Source organism: Haliotis asinina, chromosome 14, assembly GCF_037392515.1.
Source record: "Haliotis asinina isolate JCU_RB_2024 chromosome 14, JCU_Hal_asi_v2, whole genome shotgun sequence".
In the NCBI taxonomy this organism is placed as follows: Eukaryota; Metazoa; Mollusca; class Gastropoda; order Lepetellida; family Haliotidae; genus Haliotis; species Haliotis asinina.
The window spans coordinates 2,939,228-2,962,793 of NC_090293.1; the positions used below are offsets into that span (position 1 = coordinate 2,939,228).

The 23,566-nt window shown below is 40.0% G+C and overlaps 1 protein-coding gene across 1 annotated transcript; it reads left to right on the top strand.

Moving 5' to 3' along the window:
• Window positions 1–2,609: 2,609 nt before the first annotated feature.
• On the top strand, window positions 2,610–15,820 carry LOC137261881 (uncharacterized). Its single transcript, XM_067799688.1, has 4 exons — window positions 2,610–3,121; window positions 11,977–12,093; window positions 12,902–13,043; window positions 13,526–15,820. The coding sequence occupies exons 1-4, from the start codon at window positions 3,054–3,056 to the stop codon at window positions 13,748–13,750; spliced, it is 552 nt and encodes a 183-aa protein (XP_067655789.1). The 5' UTR covers window positions 2,610–3,053; the 3' UTR covers window positions 13,751–15,820.
• Window positions 15,821–23,566: the final 7,746 nt, after the last annotated feature.

Here is a 23,566-nt window from a genome sequence, read left to right on the forward strand (position 1 = left end):
TAGAGGTATATTTTCTGCGCATGTGCATTTATTGTCTTAATAGCTCAACGTTACTTCCAAATTGAGTAGTTTTTTTGTTCATACTCAGCTTGTGAAAAGTGTGATACAGAAAAATAATTGTTTATGTTGGACTAACTGTATATCAGCCGTCACACAATTATGTGTGTGCAGCTTGTTATATATGTGTGTGTGCGCGTGCGTGTCCGTGTCCGTGTCCGTGTCCGTGTCCGTGTAAATAGGTCATTTCTGCTTTTGTATAAGTAACAAATATATAAAAGATGAGCGCAGGTACTTAAGGCTTCTTCTTACAAAAACCCCTTTATATGGACGTAAAGATATAAGGATAAATGATATTTAGAAGATTTTGCAAGCAGAAATATCTGTACTCATTTCAAATATTTATATATATACACACACACATACACACACACACTTATACATACACATACACATACACACATATATATACACACATACACACACATATTTATATACACACACGTGTGTGTGTGTGTGTGTGTGTGTGTGTGTGTGTGTGTGTGTGTGTGTGTGTGTGTGTGTGTGTGTGTGTGTGTGTATGTATCCCTACGCTATTCAGCCCAACAGCGGTGTGCTTTTAATATTTTTCAGCAAGTCCTAACACGTCCCTAACTTGCCAACAGTTATTCAGTTTTTGATCATCCAGGCATGTCAATATATTTATTTTGCAGGCAAATTATTGTCCACTGAACTTCCTCACTGATCTAAAGTATGGCCTCGTCCACGAGGTCGTGACTATCTGACAGTGTTCTGTGGAAATTCTGTCATGACAACATGGACCCCAGACATTCGTCTGTGAAAAACATTTTGGCACAGCGATTATAAGATCACAACCCAAGCTCTTCACAGGGTTGTGTAACAGGCTGTGTCGGAGTATCAGTTAGATGGTAACTGCCTGTGCTCCTAACATGGTTGGAAGTGGGTCTGGCACACGATCATCTATGTTTGAAGAATAAACACCTCGTGAGAAATGCAAACATAATGAGTGGAATATAAACACTTTGATAGCTTGTCAAACCTTTGTGTCAACATGTCATGTAATCTTCAAAGTTGTTTTTAAAACGGTTAAATATCTAATATTGTATTTTTCTTGTCAACCGGAAGACTTGAAAACAATGTGTTAAATAGAGTCATTTATATGAGTTAAATGTCAAGGCCACATAATACTGGAGTCAGTCGATTCTATAATTTCCACAAATGTCCACGAAACATATAATTCATAGAAGAAATCAAAGACTGTAATAATCATTCTCCACAAACATTTTCTTTCGTTTTGTCACCATTTCGCAATGTCATCGATCTAAAATTCACTCAAGTGACAACTGATTGTGAGACCTCAACTGACTTTACCATTCTCTAAAGTCCGTATGAATTTGATGTTCTTGGATTCTTATAAAAAAATGATTGCTTTGTGGCCATTTTAGCGGTCATCGGCGAAGGCAGGAAGTGTACAGGTTTACCTGTGACAGTTTCCTCTGGACACACCTGTTGGCGCGAGAAGGATCTAGCTTACCTGGAAAACGCCATCCGCCAGACCACACCCTCCCAGCGTCGATCTAGATCTAGAAGGTGGATCTCCACCGAGGATGTACTGGCTTACAGACCTGAGAGACCTGTTTTCTGTGGTGATCAGCGCAACGGCCTTCCAACAACATTCACCACTATGCTAAAATAATATAAAGTTGTAATTCCATTCTTTTAATAATTCTTATTAATATATTAATATGCTTCTTTAAGAATGCAGGTGTAACTGCAGTAGTAACTGAGCCACTTTTAGCAGCGTTCCACCTATATCAAGATTTGCGGGAGTTGCACAAGTTATGGGGAATCGAATCTTTGACAAAACTAATCAGGTTACACAATACCAGGATAACCCGCTATGAAGTCAAAGGTACATTTGTAACTGTAAGATATTTCATAATGATATTAAAATTTAAGTTTCTATCTGCATTTCTGTTATGTACTGCTAACAAACATGATTATTACGTGTCAAACGAGGATCCAGAAGTTGCCAGTACCTAAAATGAGAAACCGAAAAAGTTCACAGTTATGACATTTTTGTAAACTTCTAGTGCAAAACTGTTCTATTATAAACATGTATATTGCTCCATATTGTTACTTGTCACCAGCAGCAGGTAATCACTGTGGTGCGTAATGCTATGACGTATCGTGTGATGTCTTGTAACATAGGAACCGGAGTATAAACAAGACTTCTCATGTCGTTTCATCTCAGTGGATCTCATTAAATCGTAATGATGTCAAGTAAATACATTACACTGCGCTTCAGAATCATAACAGGTCACAACCGGATGTCTATTTAATCATCTCGATAGGATCTATACATATTCCTTTTCTCCTCGAGGTGACGATTAAAATAAAGGAAAATACCTAGCGAAAACGTCCAGCCCAGCTTCAGAAGTGAAAAGAAACACCCACTGTATGCCTATTGTTGACGAAATCCCAGCGATAATCCACAGCGCAAATCATGATGGCGGTATCGCATGCCAAGTGCCTATATACTCCACGTACACGCTGGATCAAGCAGCCTCGGACTCGCCAGCATATCGATCACTTCACAAACCCGCCGCCTTCCAGCTGGTCCAGTCACCTGCCATCCTCGCTGACCAGGAAACAGTGTCTGCCAGTTCATACAACACACCTGGCTTGTCACACACTAACACGGCGGACACCTTACAGAGAGTGATTCCACCTTGTTGTCAGCAGGACCAGCCTATGTTCCGCTACGGTCTGTTGATTACCACGATATGTGATGTAAACAAGTCAGGTATTGACAACACTGATTAAAGGTGTGTTCCTCATGCAGGCAGTATGACGTCACTGCCATGTAATTCACATGAGGCTGGTGTAGAGGAGACATAGGGTCTTCCGACTGGAGTGTTCCAGAAGTGTTTCATCGAGGTTGTTGTTCAGGACCGGGTCAGTGTATATTCCAGGGCAGAGAGGCTGTCGTGAAATACTTCCACAACACCTGGTGGCTACCATGATCAACTCTCATGGGGGGATGTGTAGCTAGATCCTCCTTCACCGTCACCGACAAAACCGCGGCAGCGCAAGACATCAGGTAAAAAATAACACTTTGTTTATCACCTTTTTTCTTGTGCGCCCTTAATGATCTGGTCTACAGATTATCACCTCAAGATGGCAGTGTATACGTAACAACGTTTTTCGATTGTTACTCTATACGTCACATCCTCCGCTGCCGCCCTATCACCATTTCATGCTTACTTTGAACTGTCTTATATCACATCCCCATTGTATCCGTTTACACGTGGTACTTTCGGAAAAAGTCATCAATTACTTAACCGCAACCCCCTCCCTCTCCCCCCCCCCCCCTCTCATTCTCTCTCTTTCTTTCTCCCCCCCCCCCCCCCCCCCTCTCTCTCTCCGTCTCCCCTACTCCCGCTTTGGTTTTATATTTATAATCAAACTGTACTTAAGCTGTTGTACCATATGAGAAAGGTTTATCCCCCTATATGGATAAAACACGCCGGATTAAATCATTGCTATATATATATATACCATGGGACAAGTCTCTGTATAAGCCGTGGGGTTGGGATTATGTCAAGTCGAGGTCAGGCGAAATGTTTCGGTCACAATGAGTCAAATCCGCAATGCTTACTTCAGACTAGGGGCAGAATAAATAGACTCTATTGTTGCCAGAATATAGAAATCCAATCTCAACCAGCAGATTGCAGGTAACAGGCTTCTAACTAGTCCGTGCACGTGTTCCGATCAATATATACAGGGAGTGACAGGAGCTGTATCATTAGTTGTATCACAGCTGTGCATCTGTTGTCGATCAGCTGGGCGTGGAGTCTTTACAACTCTCAGCCACGGCAACAGCAAGGCATATCTACCTCGTCATGATTCCAGCTCACTCAGTACTCAGGGTGAGGGCAGGTATATTGGCACTTAGTCTGTCCATGTCATTAGACCCAACGCCCAAGGTCGTGTGTTGTTAGCTGGCTGGCTGATGTGATTGTTGGTTAGACAAGGTGAAATATTACCTATCGATACGAGTATTGTGAATACCGGTTTCCCTAGAGAAAGGAGTTGAGGTAAACATTGATTCAACTGTGGTGTAACTGTCGGGAAACTGTGAACCCTAGGTTGGTGTTGTGGACGGAACAGCAACGGCGCCGTTGGCATCCAGTCATTAACACTGCTTGACAGGAACGTAAATACCCTCATGAATGTGACCATATACCTTCAGCAACCCATGCTTGCCAAAAAAGGTGACTGCGACTAACGGAATCAGATGGTCATGCTCGCTGACTTGGTTGACACATGTCATCGGTTACCAATTGCGCAGATCTATGCTCATGCTGTTGATCACTGTCTGGTCCAAACTTGATTATTTACAGACAGCCGCCATATGCCTGGAATATTGCTGAGTGCGGCGTAAAACTAAACTCACTCACTCACTCATGCACAAACACAAGCATAGGAAATGCAACTTTAAATCTGAACGATACTGGGTTATGATACATCAATTACATCCCTATAAGGAAGTACATCAGATATATTTAGTATGTGGAAGTGTCCTCTATCTATTCTAACCAATCCTAATCAGGGATAATGTACGCCAATCTGCCAGAGTTTGCCTGCCCTAATCCAGGAACTTTTGAGCAAGAATAGTATGAGTGGAGTGTTTTGACACCAACTTTTAGACATGGATGGAACAGTTGAACAGTCGCTTTTAGGTCATTTGAGGTAAACCAATTGAGGGGAATTTGCTGTTTGACGATCATCGAGCGGTATCACCTCATCATATAGCTGAGGCTGACGTGTAACCTAGCCTGATTCATAAGTATTGATTATGCAGAAATCCTGCCTTGTATGCATAAGTAAGCAGATTTGTAAAGGGTGGGGCTCACTTGGTCCTCAGGGGGATGACACTGAAGGCCACATAAATAAGTTTTGTACCTCATCGCTTTTGTTTAAAAAATGGGTAGGTAGAGCGGATTTCATTTTTTTACTTTTCTTTTTTTTCTGATTTTCTATGCAGTGATAATCGAAAGCTTGGAGTGCCAGAAGCTGAGAAGTCTGTGTCGAATTTACCAGAGTAAAAACAAAAAGTCTCGAGTGAGGCCAAATGTTAGGGTCGGGCGGTAATGAGAACCAAAAACAGTAAGGCCCATCGGTTTGGAAGGAACTTCTACACTTCTACTACTGCACGCTTTCAACCCAGAAAGCCCTCTTACAGCGACTTCCCATTGGTGTATGCCTGTAATGTTTGTTGTTGCTAATACTCAGATCACATAATATACCTGTCCACACAGCTAAACAACGGCTTGTTCTATAAACAGATTAACAGTACCATGAACAAATCCAGGCATGACAAGCCGCATTGACACCGGCAGTACAGTATGCTTCACTGGTAGAAGGGTTGGACACCCACTTCACTTATGTGTCATGCTAACCAGTAAATGCTGAAAACACACTGTTCTTTTGTAATAAACAGCAACATTTGATGATGTTTGTCTTCCCGATCCAGGACACTTGACTGTATATAGCTTCATGTGTCGGCAATAGCCGTCTCTTTCTATATGTGCGTTAAACTATCAAAAGCGTTTTTTTTTTTTTTTTGTCAATTATCCTCGCTAGTGGCTCTGTTATTGTGGTCAACGATATCGGAAGCTGTGACTGGGTTTAAGGTACCAGCAGTGATGATGTGTTATGGGAACATGTGTCATTAAACACTTCACTATGCCAGAGAGATAATAAGATTTTCCTTTTGATGGCGATGCTAATTTCTTGATGCAAGGGACAGACCTATGTTGGAGCTGACAACGATATCATTGTCATTGCTAGATCAACTGGTTACTGTTAGCTTACCCTATATGTACTTCGGAACGGGATAATTACTAATTGTTTTGAAAGTGATACTGTAAGCCAGAAACCGTCTAAATTCGGTCTCGTTTCACCTGTAATGTCCATCCTTAAAGACAAAAGAAAGAAATACATGACAAATAAACATATCATTACACCTTTGCTCATTGAGGCGAGGGCAAATAATCAAATTCAATATCTGTTATGTTTTATTTCAAACACACCTTCATAGACAAATAATGTATGGACATGATACTTGTTAAACTGCAGATATAACACGGGTTATAACCAACTCCTACAAACGAACAGCGATGTTAGGTCGTTATGACAATATATATCTGAAATCTAACAAGGGGCCGCGTCAGTACAGGTCACTGTAAGCTAGTATTTGTAACATTAAGAGTATTGATTCTTGTGTAACTCAGATGTGATTAATTTTCTGAAAACTGAATATCAATTGATTTCTACAATGCATGTCACAAGTCACACAACAATGAAATAATGAGTATCGATCGGAAGAAGCGCGCATTTTGTTTCATCCGTTAGAAGCCTGGTGCCATCCATGGTTTTCAGCGATTGGTTCATAGCTGTTTATCTAATAGCTTGATCGGTTTGTAGAAGTTGGTGAGTCAATAACAGAGCATACGAATCTATGGATAACAACTTCCTGTTTATATCATACAGCGACGTTTCGGTGTAGATTCTAACATCGTTTGCAAACTGAAAGTGATAACATTTACACCGAAACGTCACTGAATTCACGTAACAAGAAGTTGTTAGGCAGAAAATAGTACGCTGTATTAGCGCTAGTTACGCAGGTAGTACAGCCTGGTAATTTTCTGGTGTGGAAGTTCGACATCCAGGCCACATGTCTTATTTAATAACAACCTAGAGACTATGGCGTTTATAGAATGAGCAATACAAATCAACAGTTACATATTAACATACTGACACATTTCAGTTCAATAACAAAATATATAACGACCTGCATTAAAAAAGTTTTGAATACTGTGAAATAAATCAGTTACTATTCTTCTTCCATGTTTGATAGTCGACTCAGTCGTTAACAAAAGTTAGTGGATTGTTGTAAATATCATTAATGCAAGATTTTGGTTTTACAGTCCGTAGTGGTAGTATCATTATGGTAGTAACATAGGTTTCATGTACGTGTATGTCATTATGATAGTAACATAGGTTTCATGTACGTGTATGTCATTATGACAGTAACATAGGTTTCATGTACGTGTATGTCATTATGATAATAACATAGGTTTCATGTACGTGTATGTCATTATGATAATAACATAGGTTTCATGTACGTGTATGTCATTATGATAATAACATAGGTTTCATGTACGTGTATGTCATTATGATAGTAACATAGGTTTCATGTACGTGTATGTCATTATGATAATAATATAGGTTTCATGTACGTGTATGTCATTATGATAGTAACATAGGTTTCATGTACGTGTATGTCATTATGACAGTAACATAGGTTTCATGTACGTGTATGTCATTATGATAATAATATAGGTTTCATGTACGTGTATGTCATTATGATAATAATATAGGTTTCATGTACGTGTATGTCATTATGATAATAACATAGGTTTCATGTACGTGTATGTCATTATGATAGTAACATAGGCTTCATATAGAATGTTTGCTACATTGATGTCTTCCCAGCAAACACTGGAACGTGTTGCCCCCACACCAGATGCTGGTTCTTATTAAACACACTGTGACATCCGGGGACAACTAGATCAGCCAATAAAGTTGTCATATTTAAACGTCGTTCGAGTTCATACACGACAGTAAAATACCCATGTTCTTGATTAATAAAAATGTCCTCTTCTGTATTTACTGACACAGCTGATACAGCAATTAAGGTTGTCACTACTGTGAATGCTATGCCCCATTCGTCCTGTGTTCTCCGGTTGGAGTACCGGAGTTAGCGATATACACGAACATGAGTTTTCACCGAACTGTATAAAACGTCAGCCTCCAGACAGTAATGAGTATCGTCCATCTTTCAATGGGTGTGAAAGGCAAAACTGCGGTAATGAGTGAATGGATTTCTGAAAATCTGGTTAATGAAATGATCAACATGTATTTGTACAGTCCAGCTGACTGCACCCTGTACTCACATAATTTGCATAAAAAGTGGGAGTTTGTTTGCTGCCTAACTGTGCATCACTTCCGGCTTTCCCCCGTGGATGTGCCATAACTCTGTTACATATTCATTCACAAAGGTTATACACAAGGCTGTGGTCAGTTATTATTGTAAGGATAGAACTGAATGAGAACATCTTGTTTATTGCATAGAGTGACGTTGAATAGCGTTTGGTCGATCAAGTTTAGCCTGATAACGGTCAAAGAATCAACATCGAATTTGTCATCCATTAACATGTATACTTCATTATGACTCACGAACTTTCAGAATGCCGACGTGTATATGAAGTGTATATCACATTGTGGTTTCAACAGAAAGTTAATCCTTGGCCGTGGTGTGATACCATGATCTTTAATCGTCAAATACATCAGTTTCTTCATATGACAGCCGTGCGAGTGGCATTCTGGACGCAATATGGCTGGCGTGCTGCTGAAACCTCATTCACAAACCAAACTCAGTCCCTTCATAAACAATGTTGTCTCTATCTGAATACCATCAGCTTCCTCAACAAGATGATGATAACAAGATTCCACCTCTGGTTCCCCACCTCTCTCCCTATACACGGATTCTGTTGACAATGTCAGACCTCAGATGTGTTTACCTGACCAACATCAGGTCTGAAAACAACTACACCTAACTAATAATATCTTCCAAGATACATAATATGTTTTATTGCTACATTACGAATATAATCAGCTGCGTGGTTTGACAATACAACCTTTGTGCTTTCAGCATCCGGGTTTGTGTTTTAGTCAATATTGTTACATATCTGAGTGAGAGGCCAAGTTTTCTTGTGTCTCTTTCATCCATTGCTACGTAAACAGCATGTAATATCCGCGGACCTAGTGAGGCACGCACCTCATGTCATTGTCAGGCCAACCATAATCTGTACCAACTGTGCCTGTATACAGATAAGTCAGAGAGACATCAAGTACACACTATCCTTACAGTTTCCTGTTATAGAGATGGGAATAGTTAGATAACCGTTAGACAAGTGGTGTAAAAGCTTGTGTGATGTGATATGACATAATTGTCATTACCGAAAGGCCAGAATCGGCAATATCACACATCTGTATTCTCACCTTCCATTTGAGGGACAAACTGGTCTTATTCTCATGGTTGTTTTGGCCCGTGAAGATCCGGGTTAGAATTGGTTTTCAGCACCCAATGATTGTCACAAGAGATGACTTATAGGATCGGGCGTCCTATCTGGTAATGGTGAATCACTGGGTAGCGTGGTCCAGAATTGACTGATATTCATATGAGTGGAATTTAAGTGAACGCTATTGTTAGACAAGAAACAAAGCGTTCATATGATTTCGACCTACAACATTATCCATACATCATGGAAACAATATATCCATTTACACTTTTGCTGCCCTAAGTATGTAGCAGGGTTACCCCTTATCTTCCATTTCGAAAAGCAGCATTGCACAAGAATCATATTTTTCTCTATCAACTGGAGTTGTTTCAAAATCAGAGGAACAGAGAGTTTTACTATGCTTCAGTCAGGACACCAGCAATAAACTGTTTCGCAGTCACAGACAATTTGCCAGCAGCATCAGCCTCGAAGAATACATTTTCTGCAACCTAGATTCGCATAACATTATAACAGTTCGACAATTTCGATGGGTCTAAGAGTGTTGGGATCAGGAAAGATATTCATGTTGTCTAGGCAGTGGTTGTTCTCATGGTTTATCCACACTGGATCTCATATTGGGCCATGTGCCAAAGTACCTTGAACGAAACAAAAGTATATTTAGGATACTGTGTCACACATTTTATTATCATCTTTTCCTTTCACGTTTTGTGTCCTATAGTTCACTTAACATTTTGGGTCAGTGAACAAGAACAACAGCATATTCCTTTCTCTCAGCGCATTTTAAGTAGCCCTTATTTTGAAAACACGTAAAACATATTTGCTATATTTTCCTGGACATATTATTGACGGGAGAATATCCAACAGTTTTCTTGGTATACATACGTCAATCTCTAAATCAGACAGCTCACCATCAAAGATAATACTGCTCAGCGGACACCAGCATCGCCAACTCCGTGTTACTTACCCTCATTCAAAGTCAGCTCCACTTCGAGATACTTTGCAGCATGACAACCTCTGACCCAAACCTGACCTAAATTGCAAAGAGCAGTATGGGTGTGCAAGAACATAATCAAAGCTGAACATGCTTCAGTTACTGAGATCAAATCATTTACAACTCAATGCTTTCACATAAAGACTGCATGCATTGGTGTGTAAATGTCATGATGCTTGTGCATATTTGTTACGATTTCCAAAAGGTCATGGTGTAGTGGTTGACGCAAAGACTCCCTACACGGTTCGATTCCCTACATGGGTTCAACGTGTCAATTCTCTGATAAAAGCAGACAATATCATAAACATAAAAAATGAAAAGTATATATAAATGAACATCTGTGTATTTTCAATAGAGTATTTAATTCTATAGCAAATGTACAAAATTTCATTTCATGCACTATCAAAAGTACCGGATGACCAACTCTGAAAGACACGTGGTATCATAGTTTGAATTTTTACGCAAATCGTCATTTTACGAAATAAAATTTACCTGTAGTATCACAGACAGTGCACGTTGTGTTTGCAGTTTAGTCCTATTCAGACAGACAGTCATGTTGGGGCGATTGCTTTAACATAGAAATGATCTTACAACAGTTATTTTCCTGTCGGCGGTAATAGATTCATTGACTGGCGTAAGTTTAAAAACACCTGCTATACTCGTCATGGTCGGATGTGACAAGATAATAAGCACAAGCAATGCAATCAGGACGGCTGGTGTGGTCTGATGTTATAACAGAGGCAATTAAACCGCAGACAGTGATATACATTCCACAGTATTGAAATCTCAATACAATGCAGACTCACAACACCTGTTTGTCAATCGCTCGATAACGGTATATGGCAATTACTGGGGATGAAATAAGTTGCCCTAGATGGTCAGATAGAAGGACACTTGTGTAAATGTTTGTCCATGGTCATATAGGGCCTTTGCCAATAGATTGTTGACGAATACCATCTGGTCAGTTTTCTGTCCACACAATCTATTTGTCCACCGTCACAAAGATTACCGGCTTATCTGACCTCTTGATCTTCTCTGACCTTCGTATAACCTTCGCGACAGGTGGACAATGGTCAAGGAACAAATATATACAGATGCATAGCTCAGCTCCGTTTAGAAAACGGGAGTTGTGACAGCTGAATATACTGTTCTTTGTCTGCTTATTGACCATGTCTTCTGTAGGCATGTGACTTACAAGTAGGAGTTGGCACGACTGCACGCTAATAACAGTAACAAAATCGTTTTCATAAACAAGCGTTATGTTCGGGAAAATGAATTAAACAAATACAGTGTCCTTCAATGAAGCAGTCTTAATGGCCGACGTTTGTATGTGGCATACCATGTCTTGACACCAAGTGTCATCACTGATTTTCAGTGGCCCCTTCATTTCCATCGCCTTCTAGTACTTAACGCCCACTGACATCTGTTGTAGGTGTATATTCGGGATTAGTTATCTCCTCGCGTTGTTGGTTTATAGAATATTCCCGCCTGATTTCTCAGTAAAGTGCAGTTTCAGGAATTTGGGGGACTGAGACCCCCATCCGAGTCGCACGAAAACAGAAACATCAGTGATCTATCCCATTCGGGTTGTGGTCTCCTAAGTGCCATTGTGGCAATTCCATAGATTCCACGTTCGCTTCCTAAAGTCAACGACCGGGAACAACTGTTGTTCTCACAAAGTCATATGTCTTCATCAGCTGCAGTGTCACTACAGTCTATTCATCGGAATCGAAGTTTATACATTACATATAGTTAACTAGCAACTGTTTAACATATACAGATAAAGACATATAAGTAATCTTTGTTTCCTTTCAGGACATACCCAGTCCTGTTCAGCATGGAGGACGCTGAGGACGTCATGAGAGAGGCGTCCCCGGGGACATACCTGCTGTACAAGGACTTCCAGTCCGACCGCATATACCTGTCTGTCAGGTGAGTAGTAACTACACTCGTGGAGCCCTGTGTCTTCAAGTTTGACTACCATGTGCATGAAACTCCTGCTTCAATATCTGCAGCGATCAGTGTGTATAAGATCTATGTTTATGCGTCAGTTTCAACTGACCTTGCAAGGTTGTGACCTTTGGGCACGACAAGACCTTGTACCCTTGGGTTAGAATCACAAATTCGTCTTGTTTTTAAGTTTGTCAGCACAAAACATTTATAAAAGGATTCACGAAAGTGGTAAACTACCTACACTTGAGTATCTCTCCTTTCCTTGAAATATTGTTTTAGGCTAGATGTATTCCATTTTCTCTCAGTAGTCCCCCTTATGCCAGCAGGTCTGACCTACAGCAATCATGCTAGGTACACTCGCTTCAAAATGGCTGACTCCATAGTGTGAGTGAGTCTATCTGGGAACCGATGACATGTGCAAACCAAACCTGACCACCCGATCCCCTTAATCGCCTTCTACGACAACCATGGGTTACTGGAGATCAATTATATCCCGTACCTTCACAGGATGACTCTGAAGAAACATGTCATCGTGTCCATTTCTGTACTCACGAGGTCAAGCAGTTGAAATTCTGGTCTGGACACATTTACATGAGTCCGTCATATGGCAGGAATGTTTCGCATGTCAGAAATATACGAAATCAGCTGGTAGGAATCAGGATACATTTGTGCACGTGTAAACTTCAATTTTGTTGCTGCTGTTCACGAGATATTTTTCAAAGTCAAAATCCACACCCAATTCGCCTAAACCAACTCACTCATTCACTCACTCACTCACGCTTTGTAGGCGGCACAACCAGGTGGTACATCACCGCATCCTTGAGATAGAGCGCCTGTTCTACTTGGGCCGGCAGCCGTACCCCTACCTCGACTCAATCATATTCTACCACATGAAGCACAAGCTGAAGGGGGTCAAGCTGAAGAAACAGGTGAGCTAACAGAGCTGTAGGACACAGCTAGGGAGGAAATCATATGGGTGTGCTCTGTCACCTTCCCCCCTCCTCCATCCAGAACTATAGACAGCTGCTATTTGTGTAAACACTTTCGTGGTTCAGGAATTAACATGCACCTCTAAGATCTCTTGGGTTCTATGATATTTGTATGCTTAACCTTTTTAAAACGATCGTGTTTGGGGTTTTTTTTGCAGGATATGAATCTGTATAACGTTCAACATTTACTAATGCATGGCTTATTGATCGTTCAAGGGGAAGGGGATGAATTCTCACTCTTGTCATTCACCAGGACGACTTCAAGTAGCATGACTATCGATTATATACCGGGTCTCGTGTATCTTAACAGCATTTGACCGATGGTATACTGGGGTTGTTTTCCTCTTGCATTCTAATGCGTGTAACATTGTCGTTCACTATATTTCAATACACCAACTGACCACGGGAGTTCTCTGTTCCAGGCGTATCTCAGTGCACGTGTTGTCAAAGCATTTACTACCAAGGTCATGTCCAACAACGGCCAAATGTTGGACTATAGAGACAATTCCAACAACAATAACATTAATCCTGGTTTCCATAGCAACAACGGAAATTACTTCCATTCCATGCAAAGGATGAATGGACGAATTTGGAAGTGCGGTTCCATGGATTCATTGATGACGTCATCCTCAGGCGCCTCATGGTGACAGTAGGTTGCTGTGGCAACTGAAACTTTCGAGAATTTCGTGTGAGGCAGCTTTCAGAAATAGCTTTGACGTTCAGGAATTTCAACATTGTGGAAATGACAGTTATAACGCATTCTGCTACACTTTTAATTCATTTTCCATGCTTCTCCTAATGGAAGATGGCGAAACTATATATCTGCCTTCCGGATTTATACCCCAGAGTGGCATATGTTATGTTATTGTGTGACCGGCCTCCTCTTGGAGCGAGCTGTTCCTAGTTGTAACAAGTACAATAATGGTGTTGATGTGACAGGTAACGTTATATCTGGACCGAAGACGTGAGACAGCTTCTCACAAAGAGAAGGGTCCTGCTATCACTCATGTGTCTGGCAATGTCATCTACAATGTCCTGACAGGTTCAGTGACGACATGTATGTGGCTACCACGACAGCAACATCGACGGGGTTATCTCAAAAGGTTTTGTTGCTGTGTATGATGCGACAATACGGGGCCGGTGCCTACAGGGGACGGCATGGACATAATCCGACCTCAACTACGTTGTCGGTACGCCTGTATAAGTGACGCTTCCAAATACCTTCCATTACAACACTGTGCAGCGCTGAAACCTTCGGTATATGAGGCTCAGTTAATGTAGCCAGGGTTCCATGGCTGCCATCTACCCATGCACATCGGCATCACATAGAGATGTCCTCCTTCATCAAGCTGAAACGAACTTACATAACTGAAATACATTTCATAGCGATTTTAAACTAAATCCACTCGCTCCGTGTCAGTTATCCAACATACCCAACTGGCACCGTGTAATGGCCGCCGCCATAATCACGTATGTGCTATAGATATGTCAGTATACCGTCATAACTCTCAACGGTAGATGATGTAAATCTGACTATGATATATGCTTTGCCTTCATGTCTGTGATATAACCATGCTCGCCTTGAATTCAAACAAGTGCACAACTGTCTTTAAATATGCAAATTTATTTATAGATGTTGAATGTACATTTTATATCCAAAGCTTAACCTTGCTTATCCGAAAACTGTATTTGGCAAGGGATAACTTCATTCTTATTGCTCACGATGCGCAGACTAAGATACCCACACTAGTGTGTCATTACACCTCACTGGCAGTCTGAGCATGGTGCGTTAACTTGGCTCCAAGTTTTTATTTCAATTGATGGCGTTTTCCCAATATAAGTGGAATAGTGGGAAAGTGGAGTTACTTGATCTATTCGTTATTCCAGCTGGAAAGCTAAATACTTGTTGAGCCAAATGACTTCATGTCACTGTCAACTGTTTCCCCGGTAAAGACCACTGTTCTTGCTAATCCACATTGCAACACAAAACACTTTCATCACTGAACATGACTGATTAAAAAACCCGAAACTGGATTTCTGAACAGCACAAGTGTAAATATTTCCTTCACTTTTCTTGTTTCAATATATATAGTTCTGACCGGAGTGGTTACCCTCACAGAGACACATCAGTCCCACTGCCAAAATGCCTTGATAGCCCGACGCCAAACTGACCTTTTACATTCCTATACATGTGTTACTTGTTCTAACAGGCACTCATGCACGGGAGGTGCCGTTAGTCCGAGAAAAGACTTGCAGCGGTTCTGAAAGCCATTGTGACAGCACTGTTATAGTTACTAAGAGTTCCAACATACTGCCTTCTTTCTTATCTCCCCTTATACCACAGTCGGGACCACCATCACGGTTCACTTACTTAAATGTTGGAGCGGACATCAGACAGGAAGTATACTACCATCAACAAATCATTGTTCTACTGATATGGAAATGGTGGCTTATCACGATATGATCATGCCAAGCCTGTGTTATACTCAAAGGTTATAATGAAGGAAGTGAGTATAATTGGCTTCGCACTATGAAAACGGAGCGTGGGAGAATAATCAGAAAGGGTTTATTAAAGTACTAAACACATGCTCGTGGAGAAGGAATGGGAGGTATATTTACCATTCCATGTCAATGTATATGAAGACTAGTTCGCCGCTGTGTGTAGTTACCTGTACATATGAACTGATTTATACATGAATAAAACTGAAATGAGCTGACTTAATGTTTGTGTTGACTTGTTTCACGCTATCGGAGTTGACACGATAAGCCATGTAGTTTTGACGCTCCATCTCCGACACAGGGGTGAGTGTTATGTTACGTCGCCTTTAGGAATATTACACCAATATTACGGCGGGGGCGTCAGAAACGGGCTTCCCACATTATGCCAATCGAACCTGGGTCTTCGGAGTGAAGAGCGAACGCTTTAACCTCAAGTTCACCCCACCCCCATCCAGTACATGAAGCTTTTTTGCAAGAAAGCAGAATTACTTGAGCCCCAATCTTTCTCTTTTTACGATACAACAATGCAGCCCGTTTTATTTGGGCCACTACAAGTTGTAAACAACAAGCATTAGGGAGTCTTGACAGGGAGGTTATTTTTAATAGGAACGTTACGAATATATAAAACTGTATAAATCAATTCAGGACAGCTGTTCCTTGCCGTACAGTTCATTCATTCATTCATTCATTCATTCATTTATTCACTCACTTATTCAAGTGTGCCATTTCGACCAGCGTTTCCTTCACAATTACTTCCCATTACACACGCTTACCATGGAGCACAATGGTGTGACAATGGTACATCAACTACCGTTCACTAAACATGTTCACCATAACGTCTTGTATAATATTACCTTCGTATCCTTAACACACGGACAATACATCATGTGTGGTCGCTTGAAAGCTTGCATCACAACCCATTCATTACTGAAGCTGGTACATTAACCTCCAGTGAAATAACAAATAGCCCCAATCATTGGCTATCACAACACCTAGCCTCCATGTGAGAACACGATACACGGAACTGAGTGAGTGAGTGAGTTTAGTTTTACGCCGCACTCAGCAATATTCCAGCTAAATGGCGGCGGTCTGTTAATAATCGAGTCTGGACCAGACAATCCAGTGATCAACAACATGAGCATTGAGCTGCGCAATTGGGAACCGATGACATGTGTCAACCAAGTCAGCGAGCCTAACCACCCGATCCCGTTAGTCGCCTCTTACGACAAGCTGAGTCGCCTTTTATGGCAAGCATGGGTTGCTGAAGGCCTATTCTACCCCGGGACCTTCACGGGTAATACACGGAACTGACACAGCACCGGTCAATATACAGTATATTGTATCAGTGAGATATGGTTGGGACAGTTTGACTTCCATAACACTGATGCATAGTAAATTATGTTAATATCGTCTATAATAATGTTTATCATGAGTATATGGATGGCAACTTCTTCTTTATTGTATAACACAACGTTTCTACGTCCTGCACTTTGTTTAAAAAAACATGTTCACAGAAAAAACAAAGATGTGTTTACCTAATTTTCTGCACACCAAACAGTTACAGGTGTGTATGGTGATGTCATGAAACATATATTGTGATGTCTTATTCAACTGCACCTCTAGTTCAACGTTGGAGTGCAGACTTTGACAGTTCATCAACAGCGTGCACCTAGATTACCATGACCCAAATGTTTGTCGATAAAATGATGTTTCTTTTGGGTTGAATTTATGTGAGATGAGGTTGAGCGTCATGATACTGCTTTTATACTGCTCCAAGTGTCTGGATGCACTAATCCGGTAGCCGGTCTTATAATGCTAACACAGCGAGACGCCATTTTGCGGTTTTAACATAAATACCCCACTCACATTCCGAGTACAAAATATCTCGAGTAGTATCACACTTGAAAGACAGGCGAAGAGCGATTTAACATCACGTTTAATGCTACTAAAATTACGTCACAAGTGATGGCGTGCATGCGTGTGTGTGTGTGAGAGAGAGAGAGAGAGAGATTACGAGTGCATGTGTTGCTATGACTACCACTGAAACAGTAAGTCAACCCTAAAATCCTGAAACGTGAAAGAAACTCATTGTGAGACCAACAAATAACAAGGAAGGTATACAAATGGACAGCTGTATTATCAAATAAACTAGATTTTAATTCAGATCGTAATCTCTGATCAGCCTAAAAGTCAGTGACAGTTGTATTCACCATGCAGCCAAATTATCAAACTTCCAAGACGAGACATGTGGTTATAACATGAGTGCAAAACAGCAGACTTGACGGGTAAGCACATCACCGCATACAGAGCGATATGAACAAAACGTCGTGTGAGATAATCTCTGATCTGGTGATGGTGGTAGCAGGATGATGATGCTGCTGCTGCTGCTGATGATGATGATGATGATGACGACGAATTACTGCAGTGACTCCCTCGGAACACGAAAGCAACATTGACAATGCTGAAACTGTTACATTGTTCAGCGTTCAAAAGAGATTATATGTGCGCCTGAAGCAATATACGATGCGTTTGTCGAAAGGGCGATAACCTTTGTCGTTATAAGCTAGTTCCACACTTAACTGTGGAAGGTGTGAGGTGAGGGAAATAGGGCTGAGGCCACCTTCTAGATCGCTGAGGTGTATAGGTGTACATGTCCGTCAATCTACTTGTACTTGTTTGGTTTTATTGTACAGTCATTATGAAAATGCCTTGCAATAAAAAAAACTAAATTGAATTGTCCTCAATGACCTCAAGCGACGACAGCGGTCATGCACTTAAACAAATATGAGGCGTAACCCAGCTACGCTTAACACTAGCTCGTTGTAACTCAATTTATAAGACATTATGGCACTGGCCTGGATTACAAATAGCGATTTGGATGGCCCTGTCCAATATGTAAATTCTCTCTTAGATTCCCATTTTATCTTGCATGAGTAGATAGATGTATTTTGAATATATATTGTTCCCTATTTAGATGGACTTTGAGATGGCATCGAGGACCGCGGCTAAAACTGTAACATGGACGGGGTGTTTTTTTCCATTACACCCAATGTGTGTGGCGAAAGGTCCACAAAGTCGGCCTCCAGGTGCATTACAATAATGGTTTCGAGATATCAAAATCTGTCCGAAGATGTGCTGGATTGCCTCTGGTGCCCAAAAGACACAACATCAACTATGATATATATGGCTGAATACGCCACATCTCAATGCATTGAGGACCAGGGCCCACTTGCACAAAACGATCTTAACGCTACGACTATCTTAAGCCTATATAGGAGAATGGGAGTTACAATCATTGTAGCGCTAAGATCGGTTTGTGCAAGTGGGCCCTGGATGTTGGCAGCTGGAACCATAGTAGGAAAACAGCATTCAAACCATCTTCGAGATGGCCAAGTTCCTGGTAGACGAACAGGGTCTAAATGAGGCAAAGATGCTTCAGTATATTGTCGGCCAAAGACTGACCCACAAGAAGAATAAATACAGAGATTTGGAACGACAATTGGACACATTGCTTACAAGCTTGCAAGAAACGACATCACGCTGATGCAGCTCACGATTCTTTGGTTGGCTATATATTACTATAGCTGTAACACATTATATTATGTATTGTATGTTATTTTATGTATATTTAGCTGTCATCCTTATATGTAGCACTTATGAAATTAGATTATATATTGTATGCCATTTTATTTATAGACAACAATGAACGTTATTAAGCAATGTTACTGCAGCATTGATTGTATAAATAAAAATGACATTTTGTAGCACGATCCTTGTTCAGTTATGTTCCGGTGAACATTTTAGCATTAACTGTGTCGTTGTGAAAACATTGACAGCCCATTGTCTAGAAGTAGTCGACCTAAACGCCATAACCCTCCAGAGTGACCAGTGTGTTTTTACACGCATCCAAAGGTCGGACTTACGGGACCTAACCGAGCAAAGAGTGCATCGACAAGCCTTTAGTAACGTGCGGTGCACTGAGGTCAAACGATCAGCTGGTGTCAACATGGCAGCAATGAAACCTGTTGTGATGCATGTTGTTTTGTTTTGATTTAGTGAAAACATTCAGCTAGATAAATGCGTTATCACATCGTGTCGAGGGAAATACGGGGTTTTATCAGTCCCGAGTAAGGACGGAGGCTCGGGGAATACAACCTTATCTCGCCGATATATCGTCAGCTGAAAATATGGTTGCGGTTTGTTTGTCAATAATTTATGTTCTTTGGACAGAACATAAAACGAATGATTTTACCAATTAAAAAATGTTCGGAAAACATATTAATTAAACGGTTTGTTAACGTGAACAACGCGTGCACCTGTTTGGCATCGAGTAAGAACATTTCGCAACACACGAATATATAGTTTAAGGGTAGCAAGACATTTCTTCGTGTACGGTTATGCTAGATCTCGTCATAAGTATATGATGAAAAATGCAGGAGGATAGCTCTTTATTTTTATAACTTTCGGGATAATGATGTAAGATTTGTCTAAGAAATGAGTTGAGTTTAACTTCAATCAGCAATATTCCATCTATATGGCGGCGGTCTGGACCAGACAATCAAGTGAACTATGACATGTGTGAACCAATTCAGTGAGTCTGACTACGCGATCCCGTGAGTCGCTACGGAAGACATGTGCATATATTTCAAAATTCTTGTAGAAATATAGTTACATTTTAAAGATAAGTGCATAAGGCCCCCCGTACCTTTTACATAGTGTTATAATAGTGTTCACAGAGTGTTATAATAATGTTCACAGTGTTATAATAGTGTTCACAGTGTTATAATAGTGTACCTTTTACATAGTGTTGTGATAGTGTTCACAGTGTTATACTAGTGTTCACAGTGTTATAATAGTGTTCACAGAGTGTTATAATAGTGTACCTTTTACATAGTGTTATGATAGTGTTCACATAGTGTTATAATAGTGTTCACAGAGTGTTATAATAGTGTTCACAGTGTTATAATAGTGTTCACAGAGTGTTATAATAGTGTACCTTTTTGTGTTATGATATTGTTCACATAGTGTTATCATAGTGATTACATAGTGTTAGTTATGAAATGGCAGACAAAGTATTAATTGTGAAAACAGTAGAATGCAATATAACATTGTGAACTTAGTTGCTAGAAGAAATCATCCTTAATGTCAACGACTGTGTTAAAACAGCGTAAACTTTGCATAAACACATTCGTCTTCTGATTATAAAAAGTTCATGACTGTTTTCCTAGTAAGGCGACTCAAATATTTCTGTGGAATATCCTCCTTTCTTAAATCGACATATGCATCCCTGATACAAATTCTATGATATTCGTCTTCGATAGACGCTATAAAGATTACCTTAGATTTTCGGCAAGTATTGATCGTTGCATGTGTCAAAAATCTACTACCTGTATTTCTACGTTTCTTGCTTATTGTTTATTTCTATAATTGTTATAAAGGATCTATATGCTGTCAATAGAGAACTTAAACTATAGCATTCATTCATTTCTGAAGAAACATATCAACAAACATATCAATTAACATTAAAATCTCCAAAATATTAGGACATACTTGTACACCATGAATAGTTTCATTTATTAATTCATTGATAAAGAAGGAAAAAAAGAATACTTTACAAAATCCCTTGCCTGACATCTAACGGGCATTCAAATAGTCAGTGAATCCCCCTTTGATACATACACAACCGTTACGCCAGAACACATGTCTACATAAACAACAGGTTCCCAACCAATCAGGCCTGTCTGAAACAACCCTAATTTCTGTCGATTTAATGAGTCAAATCTTTCCTGACGTCAACAAATGCTACATATATTGTACGTGTTCTTCTTATTAACCCATTAATCTCCAACTGTTTAAATATTGCTTATTTTTACATAAAGTTTTACCATTGAGTTATTGATGAACATAACTAAATATAGTTTTTTAAAATTTATTTCCATATATATTTTTAAAAATTGAAAAATAGCGTTCATAGGGTGAAGGTCCCCAGTTTTTATTGGGTATCATCGTTTAACAAAAGTCACATTTTCTTCTCAGTTCATACTAGCTCACTCTATTAAGATTTATACATTATTATAAATTCGGTTGTAGCCAGGATATGGTAGATTTTATCATTTCATTTAAGCATAAATAATCAGTCTGTCATGTTGTAAATAGTTTATCCATCATCTTCGCCCGTGTCATCATCAGACTCCAGTATTATTTGGTGACTGTGATAAATGTAGAAACGTCAGCACAACTGTCTTCCTCTAGGATTCAGACAACATGCATACTATAAAAACTACAAAGATTACACATTACTCATGGTATTTCATGATAATACTGTGTACAAGGTATTTAAACTAGTGTTTAAATGAAAGTATAAAGTGTATTTGACCAAACCTGAAAAGAAAAGAAATGAAAAGCATTTCTAAATGAACATGTGTTTAATATAATTTTCGATTATTCAGTTCTACTGCAAATGCACTCAACAGTTTCATTTCACTGTTTGACACTGACAGACACATGGTATCACAGACTTAACAGTTGGACGAAGGCCAAACGTTCACCTATTCCTCTGTAAACACGCGCCCAGTTGTCATTACATTACAACTGAAACCTACTCTCGTCGGTGAACATCACAAGTCACCAATCACGCATTAGTCACTTGCCGGGTCCATGTCACTTGACGCCGTCGGTTTTGAAGAGTCAGAATGACAACTGATGCATTCTGCGACAGCATCGACGTGCATGAATACATGTTCTCGTAGTCGCCGGAACTCTGTATGTCAAGTTATGCGGCGTCTCTTAGTCGCCGGAACTCTGTATGTCAGCTTTTTCGGTGTCCCAGTGCCGTCACTGTTTTTGATGTCCCCGTTAAAAATCGATTTCTCGATTGAATTGTCTAGACGTTGTGTTCATCAGCGGGCGTTGTCACGCGTGGCCGACCACACCTGGATCTGTCTGACGTATTGCTTGTTTGTCTCTGGTCATTGCATCAGTCAGATGCACGGGTGCACTTAATTTCACTTTTAGTTTTGTGAATTTGTATGCAAAATTTAGCAGTTTGTAGTTTCTTTTGGGCACTAGTTTACTTTATAGCTTCTGGCTATTCCGCCGACTGACAATTATAAATTAGAAAAATTAGATTGTGTAATCAAACAAAATTGCTTTCAACGCACACATTTCACTTGTAAATTAAAACCCCGGGGACCTTAAATAGTATGCAAACTGTTGGGATGCGGTTGCGAATCATGTCTTAAATCATACATTTTAATTATCATTGCACAAATAAAGTATAATTTAAAACCCCGGGGACCTTAAATAGTATGCAAACTGTTGGGATGCGGTTGCGAATCATGTCTTAAATCATACATTTTAATTATCATTGCACAAATAAAGTATTGGACAAGTTAATTACACAGAAGAGAGTGTTTGTCTAGACTGCGTAATTTGATAAGTGGAGGAAAGGAAGTACTACAATTTGTACTTTCCTAAGAAAGTGAAATCCCAAATATGACATATGTTACATCTGTTACTACATCGTGTAATCATATCAAGCATTCAACAGGAGGTTTTTGTAATACATTTGGCTGTATCGAATATATGTCTAACAAACTTGCTGACAGCATCAGATTAATGTCAAGATATACTCCTCACATGAAATTGAGCAACAAGTATTTTCAGTGTGATATTTTCATTGCCGGTATGTTACTGAAAGGTATATATTAAAAGAATGCATAAACTTTGATGACTGTGAAATTTATTTATATGGTAACATTGAAAACATACCCCGAACACAACTACCCCCAGAAACAAACATACAAAATGGGGGAATGAATGTGAGCCACTCTTCAAACCTGCACCCTGATTGGTGTAAACCAACCTTTAATACTTCCTCTGCTACGACAAGCAGGTCCTAACTTCATTTTTATTGATGATAATGCCCCTCCATGGATGATAATGCCCCTCCATGGATGATAATG

Coding starts and splice junctions, on each gene's coding strand:
- LOC137261881 (XM_067799688.1), top strand. CDS start 3,054: ATGGGGGGATGTGTAGCTAGATCCTCCTTCACCGTCACCGACAAAACC. Junction 3,122..11,976: donor GCGGCAGCGCAAGACATCAG/GTAAAAAATAAC, acceptor GTTTCCTTTCAG/GACATACCCAGTCCTGTTCA. Junction 13,044..13,525: donor GGGTCAAGCTGAAGAAACAG/GTGAGCTAACAG, acceptor TCTCTGTTCCAG/GCGTATCTCAGTGCACGTGT.